The sequence below is a fragment of the Condylura cristata genome, unplaced genomic scaffold (assembly GCF_000260355.1).
Source record: "Condylura cristata isolate star-nosed mole 26May11 unplaced genomic scaffold, ConCri1.0 scaffold00011, whole genome shotgun sequence".
NCBI classification, from domain to species: Eukaryota; Metazoa; Chordata; class Mammalia; order Eulipotyphla; family Talpidae; genus Condylura; species Condylura cristata.
Genome location: NW_004567112.1, coordinates 16761044 through 16785473, shown reverse-complemented (window position 1 = coordinate 16785473; position 24430 = coordinate 16761044). Strand labels below are relative to the sequence as shown.

At 48.1% G+C, this 24430-nt stretch overlaps 2 protein-coding genes across 3 annotated transcripts in view; one reads left to right on the top strand and one right to left on the bottom strand.

The window, feature by feature from the left end:
• Positions 1–194: 194 nt before the first annotated feature.
• On the bottom strand, positions 195–14732 carry ACTR1A (ARP1 actin-related protein 1 homolog A, centractin alpha (yeast)). Its single transcript, XM_004680483.2, has 11 exons — positions 14605–14732; positions 9872–9936; positions 8529–8604; positions 7717–7842; positions 6353–6477; positions 4512–4728; positions 3630–3722; positions 2949–3123; positions 2786–2847; positions 2093–2133; positions 195–1953 (listed from the first exon to the last, which is right to left on the bottom strand). The coding sequence occupies exons 1-11, from the start codon at positions 14650–14652 to the stop codon at positions 1851–1853; spliced, it is 1131 nt and encodes a 376-aa protein (XP_004680540.1). The 5' UTR covers positions 14653–14732; the 3' UTR covers positions 195–1850.
• A 2740-nt stretch (positions 14733–17472) lies between these two features.
• The window catches only part of SUFU (suppressor of fused homolog (Drosophila)), an 88955-nt gene continuing 81997 nt past the window's right edge, over positions 17473–24430 (top strand). The window contains exons 1-2 of one of the 2 annotated variants that reach the window (XM_004680482.2): positions 17473–17836; positions 22289–22423. In XM_004680482.2, coding sequence (XP_004680539.1) covers positions 17655–17836; positions 22289–22423 — 317 coding nt within the window. In that variant the 5' untranslated portion in view covers positions 17473–17654. The remainder of the gene's footprint in view (positions 17837–22288; positions 22424–24430) is intronic. The other variant, XM_012723892.1, reaches the window with a different exon arrangement.

Below are 24430 nucleotides of genomic sequence, written 5' to 3'. Positions count from 1 at the left end.
ATGTGTACACAGGGCTGAGACCCTCAGTGCCTGAACCTGGGCTTTGGCGTGAACACTTCTATCTTGACAGGCTGGGACTTGGGCTGAGGCCTGGCCACTCTGGTTAGTGCAGCAGCTCCCTCTAGAGGACGGCTGAGGCCCAGCCCGACACCTCAGGTTCAGGACGCAGCTCCAGCTTCAAACAGACCAGCTGATGTGTGTATTGGAACGACTTTATTTAAGTACATGGGGCCCCACCAGGCAATGTGGTTTGTGTGAGGCTGTGCAGGGGACAAGCTTGGGCTAAAAGAAGGGAGGTGAGCTGGTTAAGTACACTGCAGTCCACGGGTTGCCACATCGCTTTCACACACACCTGCTGTGGCCCACAGCCAGCAGGACCTTTTGGCCATCGGATGGCATGGGGAGAATACTGATGGAAGCGGGGATGGGGTGGGTCTTGGTGTCACAGGTGAGGGTGCCAGTGAAGATGTTCTAGCCCCAGCCATGCACCATCTGGGCGGAAGGGCCTTTGGGCCACTGCTAGGCCAGCCTAGTCCAGGGGAGGCACCTAGACCAGAGATCAGCCTGGGCCTTGGCACTCAGCTCCGGGGACAATGGTCTGGTCTCCTTCCTCTCTAAGTAAGTCCAAAGTCAAGATGGCACAGAATCATCCCAGAGGGGCCTTTCGTTGTTACAACTTCTGCACATCCCCACCTCCATCAGCCGGAGTGGGTAAAGGCAACTTGGTTAATTGCAGCTTTCTCTAGACCTAAAGGGGCTGGGTTCCCAATACTCCTCTTTTGCCAGGAGCCTCTGCCAATGCGTGGTTCTACCTCCTACTTCAGAAAAACCCAACCAGTGACCAGCCTGCTGAGTCCAGGGCAGTGAGCTAGTGGAAGAGCAAAGAGGGAAATGGAGTGACTGATTGCAGCCTGAATCCCAGACGGCCCCGAGGCCTGTGGGGACCCTCAGCCTGCCATCAGCAGGATGTGGCCGGGCCTTGAGTGCCGCGCTAAGCTTAGGTGCTGTAAACATTAGTGTGAATGGGACGACTGTAGCAGGAGGCAGTGTGAGCTCCCTCTCTCAGTCCCCAAACTGAACAAACACTTCAATAAATAAAACTGAAAATGGCCTTGCCCAAGGAGAAAGGAAAAGCAAGGAAGGGGGTCTGCAGCCAAGAGGCTCCTTGAGCCTGGGTGGGGACTGGGGCATGAACTCAGGTTTCCAAAGTGGCACTACGCCTGCCCCCCTCCAGTGCCCTTTGTGGTCCTGTCCCCAGGAAAGGCTGAAGGTAGCCTGCCGTCTGACCGGAGTCAGTAATAGCTCCTGGAGTGCTTGTCCATCTTCCCAAACCAAAACTGCAACAAGACCAGACAGAACTGCACCCCGGCCCCAGGCCTCAGCTATGATCAAGAGACAGCAAGAGCAGAATGAGTAAGGGGAGACTGCAGCTGCCTTGGGCCCCAGGCACCTTTGGGGTGGGGTGAGGGTGGGGTGGCCCCGCCTAGGATGGGCAGCAGTAAGGTCTCCCAGGGTTGGGTTACCTCCCTCTCTGACTTCCTATGGTAGTAAACATCGTCCCACAAGTCAAAGGCCCAGCTGACGAGGGGGTGGGGCCCTCTGCCAGCACTCCCCGTCAGGGGCCAGTTAGTGGTCAACCCCTGGCCTTGGGCCGTCACCATTGTGGTTAGTTCATCGTCCTTTCTGGGCCCTGGGATCCCTGGGCCACACGGCACTCGCATCTGTGCGCTCACTCGCATCCACACACCCGTACACACTCACACACACAAGCAGTTCCTCGCAAACATTCCGACTCAAGAAAGCGAGTTTTAAAGTTAACTTCAGAGAGAGGTGAAGATGCTGTCCCAACATTAGAAGGTTTTCCTGTGGATGGATCGGGCACCATCTTCCTCATATTCCTTCTTGGAAACCCACATCTTCTTAAAGGTGTCCAGGGAGGCAAGGATAGAGCCCCTGCAGTGGAGGGAACACAAAGAAACACTGTGAGAGAGCGGGGATATTTGTGGAGCCAACCCATCCCCACGGGGCCAAGCTTTGAAGGCATGGGTGGGAGGGGGAATCAGTGCCTTAGCTTCCCAGAAGAACTACTCACCCAATCCATGTGGAATAAAGTCTCTCCTGAGGTGCAGATATCTGCAAGGGGCAGTGGAAAGAGGCATGTGAGACTTCACCCTCCCCTCTCTCCCTCCCAAGCTCATCTTCGGGCCCAGTTCTTAGCCCTCAAGCCAGTGGATGCACGGCACACAATAGCCATGTTCTTTGAAGCTATGTCCCTGTGGCCTCTCTGGGGGCACTGGGGTCCATGTGATGCTCACTTGGAAAAGCAAGTTTCAAGTGGCCCGAAGTATCTTCAGCTCCCAGGAAAGCGATTTGGGGGCAGGAGTCAACGGGCTGGGGTGAGAGGGCTAGGCCCTGCTCACCTGCCTTCACTTCCTTTTCCTCAGGCAGGCCAGCTCCCCATCAGAAGTCTATTAAGTTGGACATGTCACAGTGGGCAGCAAGAGTCAAGCCCCTGTCAATGGAAGTTTCCCCGAAAGACTAGAGGTGGGGGCTCAGCTTTGCACTTGCTCCAGCCGGGTCGGCTTAGGACTGCCCTCCTTTTGTGAAGAGGGAGCATGAGAACGGACTGTTCCCTGTGCCAGGCTTCAGAGGCAGGGTGGAAGCCTGGAGCAACCTGGAGGAACCTGTGTAGCCCTGGCTGCCGGAAGAGCGCAGTAGAGCAGGCGCAGACACGCCGCCCTGGGGCGCTCCAGCTGCACCCAGCCCTGCCCCCCCAGGGTCCTACCCGGATCTTCACGTCTTTCGGAGCCAGCTTCTTCACCTCGCTCAGTAGTCTGTCACCGAAACCTGAATGTGCAGAAAGGCGAACCTCCAGTCAATCATCTAGGGGTCTGGGGCCAGCAGCATCTGGAAGCGTCTTGGGGAAGGGCCCTGAGAGCAAAACCAACCTTTGAACAGGGTGGAGCCTCCTGAGAGGACGATGTTAGAGAAAAGTGTGCGCCGCAGGTCCATGTCAGACTTCTGGATGGCAAACACTAGCACCTCGTGGATGCCTTCACTCTCCTCGCCGATCAGGTCTGGTCTGAACAGGAGCTCAGGGGCCCGGAACCGGGAAGGACCAATCTGCAGATGAAGGTCAAGTTTGAGGGTAGGTGGGGCCCTTTGGGAACCGGGATGGAAGCGAACCCCCTGCCTATATCCTCTTCCCCAGGTGGCAGTGAAAAGATCTATGGCAAGAGCCTCAGGAGTACAGTAGGGCTCCTGGGTACAAGCAGGGCTCCCGGAGGATGAGAAGGAAGCAGGGCCTGTGTCTAGCCCCGCTGGGAAACCAGGGTTAACACCCTGACTTAGTAGTGCATGGGCATCTCTTCCTCCCAGTTACTGTCCAAGGAAAGGTGACTCACTCTGCTGTGTCCAAGTGGCTAAGGACGGCACTCACTACCCCGCTCCCTCTCCCCATCCCGACCTAGGAAAATGTCTCTGGTGCCTCTTCTTCACACAGGAGAAGGAAAGTCCCAGCCACCTTGATCTGTAGGGGTCAGTGCTGCTCAGCCCCCACAGGGCATTCTCTGTGGGCCCAGAGCTCTTAGGGGCCTGAAGGAAGCAAGGGGAGAGGTCTGGTCGCCTACCTCAATGGTGCTGCCGTCAGGCAGGTAGTACTGAGCCTTCTCCGTCTCTAGTGTTTCATCCTTCTGGGGGTTTATGGACAAGTAGCAGGCTCTCTGCAGAACCAAGCACAATGGTCAGGCCAGCAGGAAACCCCGTACCTATCTGGTCAAAGTGCCAGGGGAGTGATGCGCTGCTGCAGAAATCTGCTCCTACACGGTAACCACTGTGGAGGTCAGAAGAGCTGTTGCCCTGAGTAGGGAGGCCACTGTTGGCACTAGGGTAGAGGTCCTACCTGCTCCACCATCTGGTGGGCAAACTTCGAAACTTAGCTCCTTGCATTTGGGTCTGAGACCACCACCCAATTTTAGTCCAGGCCCAGACATCTGTCTCCAACTATTAAAAGGGCTCTGGGTGCCCCTGCAGGTTTCCTGGCGCCAGAGGTGGCAAGAGGGCTCAATTTACTTAAAAACACAAACTGGAGCTTTTCTGCCCACCTATGACTATGCAGGTGCCTCTCTTTCTCCTTTTCCTAACAAACCTGCCCTTTATAATTGTGAAAAAGCAAAACTCCCATTCTGGCTTCTTCAAGGATACAAGAACATGATTTGTACATTAGGTACAGAAAACATAATGAACACCCCCTACACACAATAATACCCAGCTTAAAACCAGAAGCAGCTTCTCTCCCCCCCTCCAGATGGCAGCACTTGGGGAAGGTGAATCTGTCACGGTGAGATTCAGACCGCACAGTTGCCAGTAGGCCTGGCTAGTGAGAACAGTCTGGTTAGGGGACACCTGCCCCAAACCCCTGGAAGTTTGCGTCTCTTTATTCAAGGTCACAGAGGTCCTAGCTGCACTGCTCCCCTTCTCATCCATCCTGGGACCCAGGGGAAAGCACTCACTTCTTTTATGGCCTTGACAATCTCAAATTCCGAGGAAGAGTGGAAATCATAGCCCTCCTTACGTAGGTAGAGGCGAAGGAAGCGAGAGACGTCTCGGCCAGCGATGTCGATGCGCATGATTGAGTGGGGCATGGCAAAGCCCTCGTAAATGGGCACGGCGTGGGTGACACCATCCCCAGAATCCAGCACCACTCCTGTGGTCCTGCCTGTGGCGTAACTGAAGCAGAGAGGCACAATTACTAACCCTGCCTCCTCGCTCTGGGAAGAATCTCATTTGTTTTTAGTATTCATGTGAGGTAAAGGAAGCCAGGGCCTCCTTTCTCCAGGGGCCTTAGAAAGGACTGAGCCCTAAGAAAGCTGGGCACTAAAGCAAGTCTCAGAACACCTGAATGAAAGGCACTGCACTTCTCCAAGGCTCCCAGAGGAGCGGGTCTGACCTGCTTTAGGGGTCAAGTCTAAGGGGCAGATTTTACTCTCTTGACAAGAGGAAAAAGGTTATTGGGGTGAAGCAAGAAAAGTAAATGAATAAAGGAAAATAACAATATTTCATTCTGGGACCTCCCTATGCTGTGCAATGGCTTAAAGCACAGCACTGTGATGCTATCCCCAGGCACTGCAGCACAAGTCAGATCCCCAGCCAGGGGGGTGACACACACGGCGTGGCAGACCTCTCTTGTCTCACCCGCTGCTCCCCCCAGCAGTGTATTTCAGTCAGTCTGCCTGTTCTGCTCCCCACTCTCTCTGGTGAATCCTCTCACTCCCTGAATGTCTGGCCTGCACCCCAGTTCTGTATGCATAAATAAATAACTAAATCTTTAAAAGAAAAAAAAGCATATTTTATTCCAGGGCCTTCCTGGTGGCACAGGAGTTAAAGTCTCAGTGCTATCAAGCTGTTGCCAGCCACTGAAACCTGAGTTCAATCCCCAGCTATGGAGCTGACCCATATGGCACAGCAGACCTCTCCTGTCTTGCCTGTTGCTCCCCTCAGCAGTGTATTTCAGGAGATCTGCCTGTTCTGCTCCCCACTCTGTTTCTGATGAATCCTGTTACCCTCTGGCCCACACTCCAGTTCTTGTACGTATAAATAAAAATAAATCTTAACAAAACATATTTTTGCTTCCACAGAACAAAGCAGCTTTTGCCACAGGGCTCTCTAGGTCTGTCAAGTTTTTTTCTTTTGGCAGCAGCAAGGGCACAGGCATCTATTTCTGTGATATGAGGGAAAGAATGACCCTAGCTAAAATGGCAACTGCTGTCAGTGCCAGCTGATTCTGCCCTATAGTGGGGATGCAGGCCCACCCCATGTTACCAGCTATTTCTGTTTCCCCCAGAGAAATGAGAAATTGAGATTTTGTTAGGAAATTTCCCAATTTTTAAATGCTGCTTCAGTTTCTAAATGGGTCATACTTATTCTACTTGCAGGTCACTGGTGTAGTCTTGGGAGCAGATTGTATAGTTTGGTGTGAGACAGGCTGGGAGAATCACAGGAATATGAGAACAGGACAATAGTGTTTTTGCCACATTCCTTTCACCAGCTTCACATAGCACCTGGCCCAAGTAGGCCTTGAATAAACAACTGAACCTATTATAGGAATGTTCCAGAAGGTCTCTAATGCATGTGGCCTTCCCAGGCAGCCCAGCTTAGCTCCTCAGGGTGCCAAACCAGCTGAGAGTATGGGCACTGAGTGCTGGCCTCAGTACTCCCCTCCCCACTACCTTCAACCTTTCCGTGGTAGGGAGGCTCACGTCACTCTGAACCAACAACCCCAAGCTGCCTCTGTTCTGCCAAAGGATTGCTTCTCCCCCAGCCGACCAAGCTAGCCTGTCAGGCTGCTACTCACAGGCTGAGCACAGCTTGCATGGAGATGAAAAGGGCAGGCACATTGAAGGTCTCAAAGAAAACTTCAGCAGCTCGTTCCCGGTTTTTCCGTGGGTTTAAAGGTGCCTCCGTCAAGAGCACAGGATGCTGATGAGAGATGCCGAGATGGCAATCAGGGAGAGGCCAGGCTTCCACCCCTCACTAGCAGCAAGGAAATGCCCCTACTTGGCTGGCTAGAACCCTTAGTCAGCCTCCCTCCAAAAACATGCAAGTTGGCTGTGTCAACCATGTCAGTTTCTCAACTTTCCAAATTCATGCCTTCTTTCTCCCCTGCCTTGCCCTCCAAGATTCCTAATGGGCTCCAGTATCTACTACACATCTCCAGTTGTCAAAAAGAGTTTGCTAAACTCTAAATTCTGGATTATCATGATAAAAAAGCTTTTTTTTTCCCTTCAAAATATACAACTGAATTTCAATATTGAACATGTTTTTTAAAATGAGATCTGTCCCTCCCCTGGAACTTCTGATAGCTTAGTATGCATTCTCTTTTCTAAAGATTTATTTATTTATGCATACAAGAACTGGGGTGTAGGCCAGAGGTGTTGGGGAGGTGAGAGGAGTCATCAGACAGAATGAGGAGCAGAACAGTCAGATCTACTAAACACACTGCTGAGGGGAGCAGTGCATGAGACGAAAGGGCTGCTGACCATGTGGGTCAGCTCCCTGGCTGGAGACTGAACTCATGTTGCAGTGGATAGTGCTGTGTCTTTAACCCCTGTGCCACTAGGGAGGCCCACTTTTATGTTTCTGAGGTGAGTTACATCCTTCCTTAGAAGTTAGAGCATAGGCTCTCAAGTCTGAAAGATGTGGATTTGAATCCTGGTTCTATTATTTTATTTACCAGCTGATCTTAAACACGACTTGGTTACCTGTTCCCTTGTTTGTGTAATGGAGATATAGCTTACAGGAGTGGTGTGAGGATTAAATGTGAACATAACGGGAACTCCTTCATGTTGTAGGGGTTAAGTCTCAGTGCTACCCCACAATGGCTTGAGTTCGATGTCTGGCCAGAGAGTTGACCCATGTAAGGTGCAAAAGACCTCTTGTGTCATCCACTGCTCCCCTCAGCAGTGTTTCAGTAGGTCCACCTGTTCTGCTCCCCACTTGTCTCTGCTGAATCCTCTCACTACTTCCCATCCCCACTTCTGGTCTATACCCCAATTCTATGCATAAATAAATAAATCTTTAAACAAAAATTTGAACATCACTGACCCATAGTAAGACTCAAAACACTCTTGACCACTGTCACTGTCATTTCTATCTCTGGGCTGGGGTCTGCCCAGCTCTGCACACCCTACAGGGTAGCCCGGTACACAAGACCCTCACCTCCTCTGAGAAAGTCTGCAGCTGGTCCTTAGAATAGACGTACTGCCAGATGCGCTCCATGTCATTCCAGTCCTTGACAATGCCGTGCTCCATCGGGTAGCGGATGGACAGCAGCCCTCGGTGCTCCTGGGGGCAGAGAGCAGGCCTCACAGTAGCTGCTGTTATCTTCTCAGTCGGCTGCCTGGTGGACCCTGCTCTTCCACAACTGAGCTCCCAGCCTGCAGTCCTCACTTAGGCAGAGGGAGGGCACCATTCTCCAAGACTCTAACGTGTATGTGCAAACTGCCCAAGCAGAGGGCTTCTGGATTTCCACGAACCCTCAGGGTCTCTTAGGCTAGTGACAGGAGGCACCCTCCTCATTGCTGGGTCCCAGGGGATAATCTCCTGGCTGCCACCTCTGAGTCTCAGTATTGGCGCCAAGACTGGCAACAACGACTCAGCTTCTAGAAGCTGCCTGAAGGCTCAGCCAAACTGTGCTAATTAACTTATCACCAGGGTACCCCACCCAGATTCTCCTCCAAATCCTTTTTGCCAAAAAATAACCAAGCCAGTCAACTTGGCAAGGCTGTGGTAGAATACAGAAAAAAGACAAAGCCCTGTTTTCTAGACTGGTCTCTGTGTCCCAAAGTGGAGCTGCAGGCATCTCTCCAAGATCAGAGGCTTCTCCTGGGAGGAATAAACCGAATAGGCCTAGAGCAAGAACCTAAAGGGAGATTTTCAGAGGGCATTTTCTTGTTCTTGGACATTTCCCATGTGGGGAATGGTGAAGGGCCTCTGTTGGCCAAGGATTCTTCAGTAGGCTTGGGAATTACCTCAGCTTTGGGGCCGATGAAGATGTCACCTTCGAGGGCTCCAGCCATGACACGAACATGCTTGGGTCTGCCCACACTACAAGAGAAAGCAGAGAGGGCCATTACTTTCAAGACGGACACAGGAAAGGCATACAGATGTACACGCTCAGACTGGAAAAGAATTTACTCAAGTCTACTGTGATTATCTCTGAGGAGTGAGGTGGCAGGTGATTTTGATTTCTTCCTACTTTTCTGCATTTCCTGCTATTTCTACTATGAGCTCATTATTTAATATTTAATAAAATTATGTAATGTTATTTATTACATTTATAAGTTACTGAAATAAATTTTAGTGGCATCAGTACCTTAGTTCTTTCTCCACTGTACAGTAGGTCCTTGAGTAACACCTGCATTATAACGTTTCCCAGGTGACTCTGACGGAAACACTGTTAAAGGACCTGCTTTGTAATTAGTTTTGCTTGAAGAGGAAGTTCCCAAGCACCTATTGGTGATGTTATGTGAAGACCTACTATATGTGTAGACCAAGAAAGACAAGGAAACAAGACTTTTAAAATGAATGATAAACTATCCAATTTAGTTTCCTTAGCCTCCCTTCCTAGGCCTTCCACTAAGTAAAAGTGGGGTAACTGTGACAGGCAGTCTTCTTTTTCTGCCTCTCTAAGCTCTTTCCCCAGGTGCCTGTATTTGTCTCCTCCCACTCTCCTGGCCTTTTGAGGAAGCCTGAGAAACTCAATCTCACTATGGTGGTATGTATGGCTTGATGCAGAACCCCTCCTGTGTGAGGGCTCAATGAGGAGGCAGTCATCCAAAGCAATGAGTAGCCAATGGTAACATTTTTGGCATCAGATAAAATCAAACTTGTCCTTCTAAAATTATAGCATGTAGGCAAGTGTTTCCTTTCATTACCTCAAAAGCCAGCTTCTGTTCCTTGATTATTATTGTTTTGAATCTCAAGGCTGACCCGATGAGAGATTCCACCTCCTAAAAGATGGAGGGCTCAGGGCCTCCCTGGTGGTGCAGGGGTTAAAGTCTCAGCACTATCAAGCTATCTCAGCCATTGTGGCATGAGTTTGACCCCACCTCCCCCACCAGGGAGCTGACCCACAGGTACAGCAGACCTCTTCTATCTTGCCTAATGTTCCCCTCAGCAGTGTATGTCAGTGGATCTGCCTGTTCGGCTCCCCACTCTGTCTCTGGTGAATCTTCTTACCTCCCCATACCTCTGCCTACATCTCAGTTCATGTGTGCATAAATAAAATAATTCTTAAAAAAAACAAAAGATGACGACGGAGGGCTGAATCTACAGCAAAGCTGACAGGCGTCTCAGCTACTGAATGACTTACTAGTTTGGAAAGCAGTATTTGGGAATCTGATCACCAGCAAAACCAGCTTTAATTACACCAGATCCCTGAGGAGAGAAAAGACAGAAAGAAAAGTCAGATGTATCACAAAAACAAAACATTTATCGTACATATAACATGGCCCATTTTAATGTAATTTGAGTGCCAGGTAGCCATTTGATGAGCATTTCTATAGAACTGCCACAGGGTGGGACTGATGAACACTTGCACTATGTACTCAAATAGTGTTTGAGTTTTCCACATTGAACATTTTTACTTTGGGGGTTAAAAATAATGTTAATAAAGGAGGGGCAAAAAGAGAAAACCTGGTAAGAGAACAGTACCCAGAAGCATCAAAACAGCTAAATTTAGGAACATCACAAGGGGGAGAAGAGCATGTGATTCCTTCAGCTCCACCACACCGTGTGTTTTTAACTTGCTCTCCCGGCTCAGGCCAAGCCCTCCTGCCCTCCAGGGACCCTGTGACAGACCCCACCGTGAGTACTGCCCTGCTGGAGGCTGCCTGCCACCAAACAGCTCTGCTTCTCACTGCAGGGACAGTGCTTTATGTTTTGTGGGGTGTTTGTTACTGTTTTGCATGTTTACTGTTTTGTTTTATTCTGTGACCTGATAAAAGAGCAAGAAAGCCCTGAAGCACTGTCTGAGAAGAAACCCAAGATTATAATCCTGCTGCTCAATACTTGGTATGTTGGGTAGGGAGCAGAAAAGAATCTGACTTCGCCCACCAGCATGGTTGGTAGCCCCAGAACCTAACCTACGTAAACACTGGCTCTAGATTTACCCCCTTTTCTTCCTTCTTATCTCTTCTACCACTACACCTGAGACCTTTGCCCTTGCACCCCAACATGGCTTGCAGCTACATGTGTGACTGGGGCAAGCCTTTTTCTGTTGTCTGCTGACCACTTCTCCTGGAGTGGAGTATGAGATTTCCAGAACCCACACAGCAAGCAGTAAACCCTTTTAGGAGATAACAGAGTTAAGGTTATCTTTGCACCAAAGGCTTCCAGCAGTACCCCTGGTTCCTTTCTAGCATATTCCTGCTTCTATAAAAGGCGGGGGGGCCCGCGGGTAACACAGACACTCCTGTTGCTTGACCTTGGGAAGAGAGGGAGAAAGTGAGGAGTGTTGAAGGCCAGGGAAAGAGGTATGGGGGAGAGCAGGGCAAGCTAGTTCACTAAGAGGCAGGAAACTGCCAAAAGAAGAGAGGACCAGGAACAAGTGCAAACGCCTCAGCCTGGATACTCCAGTGATGTGTCTGGGAAAGGGCAGCAGTAAACTGAGGGTAAAAAGAGAGACCTACTGTACCCAAGGGCTTCCGGGTAGCAGCATGGACAGTGAGAACAGCACTGTACAAGAGAACACTGTGGAAACTTGTTAGCTCAAGCTTCTAGCAATTGCTCACTGCCTTTATCTGGGTGTGGTGATGCCAAGGAGCTAATTGGCTCTTTTGGCAGAGACTGACAACAAGAAAAGTAAAGGTGAGTCCTGTACTTTGAACTATGAAAACCTTTAGAGATATTTTATTGAGATATTTCACTTTGAGTTTACTAGCAAAAGGACTATGGTTGGAAAGAATTCTTCTCTTCCTAATATCACAACATTACCATGCATATCATTCTGCTTTCATTAGAATTGACGGTTTCCATTTGTGCCTCTTTCCAATTCAAGTTCTTTGAGGTCTGAGGCTTCACATATCAGCAGTATCTGGCATTTGCAGGGTTCTCAAGTAGATATTGGCTAAAATTAAAATCAAGCACAAATGACTGGCAAATGAAGCCTAAATGGGGCCTGAATGAGCAGTTGTAATGCCAAAAGCCCCAGGCAGAGGAGGTGCAGAAAAGGCTAGGGATGATGCATAAGGTAGAACCAGATCCAGCTTGTCCTGTAGCCCCAGAGCTGGCTGTCAGGTCATCAGTTGGTGCAGAGTGGATGGGGACAGGGAGGTAGCTGAACTGCCTCTATTCTGTTCTGCAAGAGAAAGGGTCAGTTTCCTTAACAAGATTTATAGCTAGGAACTGTATACCTGCAACTGAGCTGCCAATCTCTTAGTTGTTCACTCTGGTAAAGCCAAATAAACATAATTTGTTTTTAAGGTTTGTTGAAATAGTCGTCTCACTATTTGATTTGGAGGGCTCAAGTCTGCTGCCAGTCACCACTGATCATTCTGATACAGTTTGCAAAAAAGGGGGAAGTCCTCAGCGGGGTTCTCCTAGTACCTGCTGGCTATAGCCTGTGACTTGGGCAGATTTTATCCCTAGCACTCTTGATCATTTTGGAAGCTCGAAGGAAGCTAATTGTTTCCCTCTTCACAAGTGGGAAGGTTACTGAGAGACGCCTCAGATTTAGGACAGAGGTGGGTAAGTGTTGGCTCACTTTTTGGCTCAAAGACATATTCTGTCTGACACACAAGTATTTAAAAAAAAATAACCTAATTGCGATAAAAATTCACATACCATACAATTTGCCCATTAAAGTTTCAGTGGTTTTTAGTATGTTCTCAGAGTTGTACTTGTAGTCTAATTTTATACTTTTCATCATCCCAACAAGAAATTCTGTATCCATTAGTAGTCATTCTCCATCCAGCTATCTGCATCCCAGCCAAACACTAATCTACTCTTTTTCTAGGCCAAACACTACTTTTATATCAACTTTCAACAGTTAAAAATTGGAGACTGCATATAAAATTCAATATTTCTGATTTCTCTCAATCAGAAGATCCGGTAATACCAGGTCCATATTACTGCTGGAGACAGCTGGCTCGAAGTGAGAAGCAGTTGGTCCTTGGTCAGGCTCACACAAGGTGTCTTGATTCCCCACACTACCCCCCCCCACACACACACTTATTACCCTTTTCTGTGCATTCCCAAGCAACTACTTCATGATGTTTCTTTTTTCATATATAGTATTTTATTTTTTACTCTCAGATAACCTAGTTGGGTTTGAAGAACACTCTTAGGTCTCAATGCACATATAACTGAACAATGAGAATCTCACTGTAAGTCACCTCTTCTTCACTTTTTTGTCAAGTCAGGTGTAGATTCAACCTGAATATCACATTGCAGATGATGGTGTTAAACATGTTGACTTTAGCTCTTCAGCTAATTCCAGTGTCCCTTAAACTGAAGTGAATCAGCAGTTTTTAAGAAGTGAGGACGAATTGGTTAAAAAAATGGTGATGATTAGTGAACTTTTAATATTGATGAGGTATTTGATGATTTTAAGGAACTGTTAATTTTACTAGATGGTATAGTAGTACATTAAGTATGTCTTAAAAAGTATATGGGAGAGGGAAATGAATAAGAATGTTATTAAAAAGATTGCCCAAGAATTTGTTAACTACTACAGCTAGGTGATGGATATGGATATTTGGAACCCCATCTCAGTCTAAGTCTTGGTGGCTCAACTCATAAGCCAGGTGGTTTGAATACTGTTTTTTAATCTCTCCAAGCCTCATTTTCTGTATCATGATTCCTATCAAATGTCAGCTGAATTTTAAACAGGGTGCAAAAGGACCCTGTAATCTGGTAGGTCTCAATAACTGGATGAACACTGAAATCTGCCAGGCCGCTTAGGACTGCACAAATTGGCAGTATAGCCTCAATGGAAAGACCTAGAAGGGGCACAGAAAGGTATCACCCAATCTCCGTGGGATCCACCCAACCTTTGAGTGGAATGCAGCTATTTTGCAACCACTCTCTCCGATCAAAATGAGAGCTGTAATTAGATTCTTTGCAACTGCCACTTCTGATGCATCTGCGTGGGGTACTAGCAAAAGGGAGTGGATAAAACACTTCAACCGTGCGACCTTGGACTCACTTCACTTCTTCGCTCTTGTTTTCTCATTTATAAATGATCAAATTTCCTGCCTTAACTATCTACTCAGTCTTTGTAAGGTTCCAATTCGAATATATATAAAACCCCTTAGTATACGCTAGAGCGTCTGACAAAAATGTTTAGCAATTTTCTTTCCCAGCAAATAGACATTTCGAAGAGGAAGGTACCTTCCTGCTTGCTTTGTTCCTCTCCTTTCTTTTCAACCTTTACTAAGGTCATTGTTTACATTCACAGATAGAACTGAAATCCTGTGGCCATTTGTAGTACCAGATTCTCGAGCTCCACCCGAGACACAACGCCTTGTCGCTGGGCTCTGGATCGACCCAAGGAAATTAAGCCTTTCACCGGCGGGCGGGCCCTCCTCTGTCAAGCCCCGCCACTGGGAATTCCCGAAACCAATCCCCGCAGCCCTCGCGCCTCTCCCCGCCCCTTAGAGAAGGGAAACACTATGGCGTCCCAGAAGAATGGCAGAGACGAGAGCCAATCACGGCAGAGGATTGCCCTCATCCGGCAAGGCCCAGAGGCGGGGTCATCGGTCAAGATGGACAGCCACAGCAGCCAGTAGAGTCACCGGAAACTGGGGAGCGGGCGGGCGCCGGGCGCTCACAGAGCGGTTAAGGCCCCTCGAGCCAAGGGCCTAAGGACCCGGCTCAGGCTGCAGCGCCTCCCCTTATGCACCCAAAGTTCCCCATCCCGTGGTTGCAGGCCCACCTCCCTTCTTTCGGAATATGGGCGTGGGGGAGCACGGAAGCAGCACGGCTGAGCCCGCCTGACAGGCCGGGCCAGTGACAAAGAGCCGGCGGCCCAGGTTGAAACTCGGGAAGCGATCCCTTCGGCAGGAGAGCATGAGTCCCTTTAGAAATAGGAAAGGCGCAACTCACGTTGTCGATCACTACTGGCTGGTTGGCGATTACATCGTAGGACTCCATGGCAAAGGAATCTCTCCTTCCGAGGAAGGAACTGCCAGCCCCGTCCGCTGCAAACGCCACTGACACGCCTGCGCAGTCTAGCCGCCGGGTTAGGGCGATTCGGGAGCGGCCGACTTTGCCTCGGAAGAACCACAATCCCCAGCAGGCATTGCGCCGGAGCTAGCGAGCCAGTCTGCTTCCGAGACCTGTTTCCTTCACACGGCATCCTGGGATCTGTAGTTTTCCCAGATAAATAGCGAGCGACTGAGATTAATGGCTGTATTGCTTGCCTTGATTCGTAGTCCTTAATTTAGGGGATTCGAGTGCTTGCTGAAATGTGTAGTGTTCTTGGGCACTTGTTTGTAGTTAATTTGAATTGGTCTCCAATTCATGTTTGGAATTTACAGGTCAGTCTGTTACAGGACAGGGAGAGAGAGGCACCCCTGAAACCCCAAACCTGCCAGCTCTAAGTGGGTTCTGCCATCCGCTGCATCAAGACAAAACATATAAAACTTTAATGAAAAGAGACTTGAATACAGCGAGTATATAATACAGGAGACAATGTAATGTCTAAATCAAATGCCTGAAGATACCCATCTCCTCGTGGGCAAAAGTCTACCCAAAAAAGGGATTGGCCCAAAGCAAGGCCTGAAAGCTGCCACAACACTAAAGCAGCTTCTGGCCAGGACCCATGGAAAAGGGTCAGAAATGGCCAGACAAATCTGGGAGGAAAAGAGCAAAATCAAAATCAATATAAACACTACCATAGTCACCTCCCTACAAGTATCTCATCCACATCTGCCTTAACCAGTCCAGGGCCAGGAAACAAGCCCGGTTTCTTCATCACATGCTTGCTGCTCCAACTAGCTTCCTTAGGTCTCCTTGTTCTCCATCCAGCTTCCTTCTTTTCTTCTCTCCTGATTCCTTCTCTTCTCTCCTTTTTCTCTGCTCAGCTCCACCCTCCTTCTGGGTGGAGTAGGGAACCTGAACTTCCCCTTTTCCTAGAGACCACCCTGTTACAAGTCTACCATTTCTCACCACTTCCCGTGGACAATTTAAAGTTGCCATGTTTTTATTTGGGTCTATAAGACATTAGTATTTCTTATTAACACCACACTCTACTAAAGGACGATTTTAATCCACACACATGTCTCTCTCTACTCTACCCCCTCCCCGCACATAGGTGGGGAAGGACATCACCAGAACAAAGGGAAATCATTTTAACTGTTTAAAATTTGCTCTTAAACCAAATTTGTTTTTGCCTTTTTTTTGTTATAAGCGTTTTTCCTGAATAAGAGTAAATTTTGCAACAGTCAAGCACTGGTCTAACTGCTGGTAGAAGTGGTCTGCTGGTCAGAAATGCTCTAGTATCTAAATTTCATAGGACCCTGGAATTGACATTGATGGATGTGAAAATGGAGATGAAAGATGTTATGTGTCTTGCTTTCAGGGCATTTTTCTTCACTCCCTTCAAGTTGTCAGGAACCTCTAGTCAGTAGCATTGGTAGTCAGAACTACTTTCTATGCTCTTCCCTTGGGATTTCTTCAAGAGCATTGAGTGGAAGTTATTACTATATGAAAAGTTATCGTAAACAGGAAAGGAAAGCCCAGTACCTTCCAATTTAATTCCTCTAGTGACAGAGCTCTTCCTGGTGGCACTACTGGTTAAAGCACAGCACTATGAAACTATCCGAAGCCACTGAGGTATGAGTTTGATTCCCAACTAGGGAGGTGACCACATGGCATGGCAGATCTCTCCTGACGTTGTCATTGCTCCCCTCAGCAGTGTATTTCAGAGGATCTGCCTGTTCTGTTGCCCACTCTGTCTCTGGTGAATTCTTTCACCCCCACACCTTGGGCCTGTACCCCAGTTCTTGTAAGCACAAATAAATCTTTAAAAAAAACTCCTTTAGTTACAGAGAGTCAAAGCAATGGGGAGGGGCAGGTACACAGCAGGTAATATTGGTGTTCCTTAAAGCAATCTACATACAGAACAAATAGAGATTGTCATTACTAAAGCATGTATTAGATATTCACCAAGTCTAATTACCAAGTCATTTAAATCGAGTTGGTTTACTTAGCTTCTGTTATGTTCTTTTTTAAAAAATTATTAAAAAAAAGATTTTTATCTATTTATACATACAGAACTGGGGTGCAGGCCAGAGATGCGGGGGGGTGAGAGGATTCATCAGCGACAGAGTGGGGAGCAGAACAGGCAGATCCAATGAAACACTGTTGAGGGGAGCAGAGGGCAGGGTGGGAGAGGTCTGCCACCTGGCCGGGGATCTGACTCGTGCTGCAGTGGCTGCGATAGCTTCCTAGTGCTGTGCTTTAACCCATTGTGCCAACAGGGAGGACTCTCTCTTGTTACTTTCTGACAGTTCTAAAACAGGTATTTCAACGAAAGCCCTGAAGTTAGCAGTGTTAACACTATCAGTCAATACAGTCAACGGACATTCCATGACGATAAGAACCATTAAGATTTATTATAGATTAAAATCAATGCCACCGACACACATGAATCGATCCAATTGCCTGATTATGTTTAAATTCACTGTCAGCAGAGCAACGATTAGCCCTTTGTTCGCGCTTTCCCCAGTGCTTTCGTGGGACCCTAGCACCTCAAGACACAACGTCGCTATTTACATCTGTGTTCCTCCTAACACTAGGGGGCGACCAAGAGCCTCGGAACGCCTCCGACACTCGGAGGGGAGGCGGGACCTATTGTCTAGCCACGCCTTCGCTACCTGTGACTGCCACAGCCACTGCCCAGTCAATGCTGGGAGAGGGTGCGCCGGCGCCCCGCCCCCGCGAGCGCCCCGCGGCCCCCGAGGCACCCTCTGGCCGTCTCCGCGGCGGCGACGGCCTGGGCGGACTGCGCGCTGTGCGCAGGCGCGGAGCCTGGACCTCGCTGCAGCCCCCGTCGTGTCCCGGAGTCGCACCCACAGAGTCAGCCCGCTGGCGCGTCAGTGCCTACCCCCTCGTCCGCCCTCCCGGGTTCCCCCAGTGCCCTACGCGCCCCAATGGCGGAGCTGCGGCCTAGTTGCGCCCCCGGCCCCGCCGCGCCCCCGGCCCCTGGCTCTGCTGCCCCTCCGGCCTTCGCCTCCCTCTTCCCCCCGGGACTGCACGCCATCTACGGAGAGTGCCGTCGCCTCTACCCCGACCAGCCGAACCCGCTCCAGGTTACCGCTATCGTCAAGTACTGGTATGCCTGGGCCGCGGGGAGCCGGACCGGGGCGGGCTGGGAGAGTTAAGGCGCCGCGGGCGGAGTATTTGCGGGGGAGGAAAAGGAGTCGGAGAACGGTTAAAGCACTTGGAAGGGGGCTTCCCGCTGTGAGAGAAGGATTTAGGGCTCGACTTAGGAACGGGGACAAAGGGGTTAACGGAGCCTGTGGTAGTGGAGAGCTCGCGAGGGAGGAGAGGATGAAGGGTTAACTGGGATTAGGAAAAAAGAGTGAATTGGAGCGGGTGTTGGAGCTGGGGGAACTATTGGGGTGAGGGAACTGTAAACGTGGTGAAAGGAAGGAGGGGACGCCTGTAGGGGGTCATTAGTGGGCGAGGGGAAGCCGGGGAGGGGGTGTGATGTGGGATGGGGAGGCGAGGCGGGGCCTGAGAGCATGTGAGAGGGCTTTGGAGGAGCGCGGCTGGAGCTCAGAGGGCACGGGACTGCTAGGGGAGGGGCGGGCCTGTGGACCCGGCTCCCCGAGGGTTAGCGAGGGAGCAAGTGGGGACCTTTGTGCTTGCGCGATGAGGAGACCGCCTTTGAGACCTTCCCAGTGAGCGCACACAGCCGTGCATTGCCTGTGGCTGGAAGTTTGACGGAACAGCTCCCCCGATAAACTTTCTGCTTACTCTGCACAGTTCTTTCTCCGTGCAAAGCTTCCTCCGGCGCTGCAGCTGCTTTGCTTTAGGACATCAATTAGCACCGAGGCAGGGTCAGGGAGATCGATGATTTGGCTGAGGGTTGCAGGGGGCGTGGGGGGCACAGTAAATGATGAAGACCTGGTACTTGGACTGGGAGGCAAGACAGAAGCTAAGAGCTGCCCTCCCACCAGCTTCAGGTTCACGCCAGCAGTTTCTCGGGGAAGCTGAGCGTGAGTAGCTTCCTTAAGTAGCTCTGGTGTGGATCAGACCTATTTATAGATGGACCGCCCTTGGGGTTGGAAGTGTCTTTTCTACTTTTCCAGTCCTGTTTGTAACCTGTCTCTTCTTGTAGCCTGTCTGTCATGGGGCTTCTTGAAAAGAGCCTCTTTTCCTGGTATTTTTTGTACCAAAAGTTGAGGAATTGGCTCACTGTGTAGCACCATGTTCGTGCAGGCACTGTATTGGGTGGTCCTCTTCAGGAGTCCTGAGTGTTCCAGGCAGCTGCTCAGGGTGAGGCCAAAGGGGCAGGTTGACCCTTAGAGGGAGGTGAATCGAATGGATATCTTTGCTGATTGTTTCCCTTTAAGGCTGTGTCTTGCTTCTCCATGACAATCTCTTACTTACTCTGGAAATGGCAGAAGCAGGGCTGTATAGGGTGAGGTCAGCTTCCTGTGTCAGTGGGAGGATGTTAGGACCTGACCCTGTGGAAGGCCTGGGGATGAGCCGCCTGCTCCTTAGGGAGTGTTTCAAGGAGCAACCTGCCACTGTTAGGCAGGAGTACAGTTCTTTCCAGCAGGCAAGCTGCTATAGTTGAAACCTTTTATTTTATTTATTTATAATTTTTTTAAGATTTATTTTTACTTATTTATGCATACAAGACTGGGGTGTAGGCCAGAGATGCAGGGGAGGTAAGAGGATTCACTAGAGACACAGTGGGGAGCAGCACAGGCAGATGTACTGACGTACACTGAGGGGAACAGTGGTTCAGTAGACCGCTCCTGGTCTGCGGCACCATGTGGGTCTGCGCCCTGGTGGGGGATGGAATTTGTGCTGCGGTGGCTGGCAATAGTTTGATAGCACATGACTAACCCCTGTGCCACCAGGGAGGCCCAAAATGTTTTTATTTAAAGATTTCTTTTTATTTTATTTCTATATTCAAGAACGAGGGTGTAGGCCAGAGGTGCAGAGAGTGAGAGGATTCCCCAGAGACAGAATGGGGCGCAGAACAGCCGGTCTCCTGAAATACACTGCTGAGGGGAGTAGCCACAGAAGCAGGAGAGGTCTGCTGTACCATGTGGGTTACCTCCCTGGCAGCATCCGAACTCATTCATGCCACAGTGGCAGGAGATACCTTGATAATGCTGAGACTAAACCCTGCTTCACCTTAGAGCCCCTTTGTTTGAAAGTTTTGAAGAGAGTTCCTGAGTGAAAAGCAGCTCTTGATGCCTTAATCACCTGTTGTACATGCATGTCTATATATAAATATGTATTATGATGAACGCTATTAGATGTGTCACGAGAGAGTGGGCCTGGGCCTTCCATGCTGTTTGTTCAGTTCTGTTGGTTGAATGTGAAGAAAAAATCCTACACAGACTTGGGCAGCTGTTTGTGGTGAAGAAAGGTAGAGCTATGTGCAACAGGTATTGAAGCACAGGCAAAGAACTGAGCCTGGTTTGGATTTTTCTTCTTGCTGTAAGCTTGTTAACCAAGTAGAACTTAGCTTCAGGGATATGTAAGTAGTGATGAAAATAGAAGATTTTACAGAACTTTGTGAAATTAGAAATGTTGAAATTAGAAATCTCTTTTTGAGATTTGGAGGGGTTTGCTTAATTAAGATTTTAAATTAATTAATTCATATCCCTTACAGACTTTAGTGAGCTGGGAGCAGGAGCAGAGAGACAGAGCCTGTGCCCTGGGGCCACACCAGTCCTGCTACTGCCCTGCAGAGTGAAGTCAGATGTTCAAGGAATTAAGCTGAAAGATGCTCAACATCTTTTTCTAAGTGCAGGCTATGATTATTTTCTACATACTCATCTGCTTTCCATCAGGTCTCTTGAGTAGTAGGCGCTCAGTGGTTGGGTAGTAGATTCTCTCAGTGGTTGCAAATGGGGTTAATTTTTTTCTGGCACTTGGTCATTCCCTGCAGTTGGAATTTTAAGGTGAAGTCTCCCTTCTTGCTAGAACACCTCCCAGGAGACTTGGCCAGGAAGATGACTGCGGTGTTGTGGCAGGAATGGTGGATGTTGTTTTGCCATGTGGACCCAGATGGACCTATGCTGAAGGAGGGGCTGGACTGGGAATGTGTAGCAGCCCATAGTCACCCCCATCTGTTCCAGGATTCTGCAGCTCTAGTGGGGGGTCCTTCCAGGGATTGCTACCCTTTTCTTTACTCCACCCCCGACATACTACTCTGAATCCAACTAGTTGTAGAATTAGTCAAATGATTTGGTGAAATTTGAGTTAAGGAAAAACATGGAGATTTGCTCCTTTTCCTAATCCACTCAGTTGAGAGTCTAAGTTATTTGTAGTGACTTTCCTACAAGTTCTATAAATAACTTAGCATTTCCTAGGAGAGAATTTATACAAAGGCAAATAATACCCTGGCAAAAGAGGATGAAACTAGAGCTACTGGTTTTAAATAGTGTTCAGATTGCATGGTATTGACATGCTTGCTGGGATCACATGTAATGTGTGTTTTATTTAGTCATCAGCTTATGGTCAGTATACTGATCCTAGTTGCAGAGTTCATTCATTCCATCAATGTCCCAGAGGCAGGTAAAGTTTTTGCAGTCTGTAGGAGTCTCAGATGTGCAGTGTGGCCCAAAGGCAGTGTTTGTGGGTTAACTGTGGCATCCTTTCACTGATGGCTTCTGTTTAGGTGTTTCTCAAGTCCACCAAATTTCCATATCCATTCTGAAGACAAGCAGGATTTTCTTTTTTAAAAGCACTAATTATTCTATTAAAGGGTACCCTTAATGAATTAAATCCTTAGCGTGAGGTAATGATTAAATCTCTTCCTCCATGGCCTCTCTCTTAGAATTATGGGGGAAGTGTAATGTGGTCCTCAGAGACCCCACATCTTTTCATCATCCAGCTCTACCTTGAAGACTGCTGTCTCCTGGCATCATCTTCCAGATACAGGTGCTCACAGGGCTTACCTGGCTCTTCTGCTGTTCTCTGTGCAGAGCTAAGCTAGCCAAAGTTTGGCCTTTGTCACTTGCTTGATAAAGACCACCCTTGGTCTGCGGAGAGCAGTCTGAGGTTTGAAGGCATTGGGTTTGTTTAGAACGAACTGTAATTAACATAGGGCACAATATAGTCTTTCGGGAATTTGTTGTCTAAGGCAGGAGTGAGTTAAGCTTCTGATTCTGTGAACAAGACCTATTGGGGATGCTCAGGATGGTTTTTCAGCAGAGGCCAGTGGTTGGCCTATGTACCTCTTGCCTTGAAGCTTGGCATACTTGGAGGCATTGTGGAAGAGAGATTATCCCTACTAAATCCACGTGGGATTGGTAATTCGAAACAGGAAGCAAAATGGACTACCAGCCAATCTCCTTTATTTCTAAGAGGCCCAGGCTATGGGGATGGGAGAAGAGAGTCTCTTGTGCTTGTGGAATAGGACAGGCTCTAGCCATCCATCTTGTGGTCTTATTCCAGAGAGGTATGGCCTTTCTAATTTATCTTTCACCACAGATACCTTCAGAATGGGGCCTATAGACTTGTAGGGCAGTGCCCCGAGTAGGCATTGTCTGCTTTCATGCTTACATTGACATCTCTCTGTTTTGTCTTGCAGGTTGGGTGGTCCAGACCCCTTGGACTATGTTAGCATGTACAGGAATTTGGGGAGCCCTTCTGCCAACATCCCCGAGCACTGGCATTACATCAGCTTTGGTCTGAGTGATCTCTATGGCGACAGCAGAGTCCATGAGTGAGTGTGTGCCACTTGCTTCTTCCTTAGCCTTGAAACTTATTGCTGAGGTTTTTCTGAGAGGGGTGATAAGTGCCAGAATCCTGAGAGGGGGGCATTTCTCAGGTGGAACCTCTGGTTTTCTGCCCTCTGCCTGTGTTTACTTGTGCTGAGGTGGTCCAGTCCATGCCCAAGCACTGCCACCTTGTACAGTAAGGTATCATATAAAGAACAAGACTTCTAGAACCATTGGGTTTTCCCCCTTGCTTTGGTGTTTGAACTCTGTAGCTATGACCCAGAACTTGGATTGATGTCTCTAAGTCTACTGGCTTTTCTTTCCCTTATTATAGCTTACTAAATTTTAAACATAAAGCAAAGTTGAATGAATTTCACAGGGAACATTCATAGCCAGCATTTGGAGTCTACCTTTAACATTTTACTCTTCTTGCTTTTTCATAAATATGTCTCTCTCTCTATATCCTTATGTCTACATTACCCACTTCCTTTTTACTGTAGTTATCTGTGTTCTGATTATCTGTGTTTTCTATTTGCTGCCTGTAGACCTCTAAACTGTTGGCTTTTGCTCTAGTTCCCTCTGTAATCATCAAATTTAAACAAATTTTAATATTGTTAAGGAGTCAACTTAGTATAATCAGCTAAAACAATAGCAACAGTAATAAGGACTGCTAACATTCAGCACTAATTATGAGTCATCTTCTCCTAATCATTTTATATTTATTCACTAATTTTATTTTCATTATAACCCTCTAGTACTGGTAGGTACTAATATTTGCCACATTTTACAGGTGAGGAAAGTGAGACACAAAGAGATTCATAACTTATCAAAGGTGTGGTAGAGCCAGAATTCTAATGCAGTCTGATTCCAGAATTCTTACTATTAATGACTGCCTCTTTATCAATTATATCATTTACTCCAATAAACAACAATGTATAATTTTATATATGTAATTTTATAAAAACCTTTTTTCCCTGTCTATACTCTTGTGAGGGAGGAGTTCTTCAAACTAAGGATAGTCTTTCCACCCTTCATTAGCATGGTTAACCAAAACCTGATTCTGTTTTTATTACCATATTCCCTTTTGTTTATTTGCTATATTTTTAAAAAGTACAGGGCTCTGTCTGTCCTAACTCAATATACTGAGGATGATTCTGAAGATGATGACATAATGAAGATGAGCATGGCCTTTTTTTAAAGATTTTATTTTTGTGTAGAACTGGGGTGTAGAACAGAGGTACAGAGGGAAAGGATTCACCAGAGACAGAGTGGGGAGCAGAGCAGGTAGATCTACTGAAACACACTGCTGAGGGGAGCAGCAGGCAAAATAGGAGAGGTCTGCTGTGCCATGTGGGTCACCTCCCTGGTCAGGGAATGAACTCAGGCTGCCGCAGAGGGCTGTTGTGGTGGCCGTGCTGAAACTTAACTCCTAGGCCATCACTACTAGGGACTCCCCCATTGTCATTTTTCCTTTTGACTTTATTTTCTTTTAAAGATTTGTTTTCTTTATTCATGTCAGAACTGGATTCATACAAGGCTGGATTATTAACTATCTTCCTCATTATTGTGTCAGTGCTTTAGAATCTTACCAGATTGCTTAAAGAAGGAATCTTGAGTCCCTTGAGGGGTTAGTTGCCTAAAGGTACACATCTAGATTACAAAAAAAAGCTGGGATTGAATTGAGCTGTCTGAGTCTGTAAGCCTGAGCTCCTAACCACTGGGCTCTATCACCTCTCTGATCACAGTCCCAAATCAACTTCCTCTTCTCTCTTGTTGAGAGCCAGGCCTCATCTCCTCTCTCACTGATCATGTGGCAGGAGCAATGTCTGGGCCTGCCTTTACAGCCTTCCAAATGAATCTATTGCAATGTCAGCATAAGGCTTTAGGAACAGAGAATTAATCTTGCCTGAATGGGAACGCTGCATTTCAGTATTAATAATGGAAATAGAATAGCAAACAGATGTGGGGAGTAGACTTGAATTTATATATGTATTTTTTTTAATATATGTATT

Bases quoted from the DNA above. Each gene is read 5' to 3' on its own strand.
- ACTR1A (XM_004680483.2), bottom strand. From the start codon at position 14,652: ATGGAGTCCTACGATGTAATCGCCAACCAGCCAGTAGTGATCGACAAC. The intron at 3,124-3,629 runs GTAGGCGACCAG...CTTCATCTGCAG, and splicing joins CTGACGGCAGCACCATTGAG to ATTGGTCCTTCCCGGTTCCG. The intron at 2,848-2,948 runs GTTGGTTTTGCT...CTGCACATTCAG, and splicing joins AGGCTCCACCCTGTTCAAAG to GTTTCGGTGACAGACTACTG.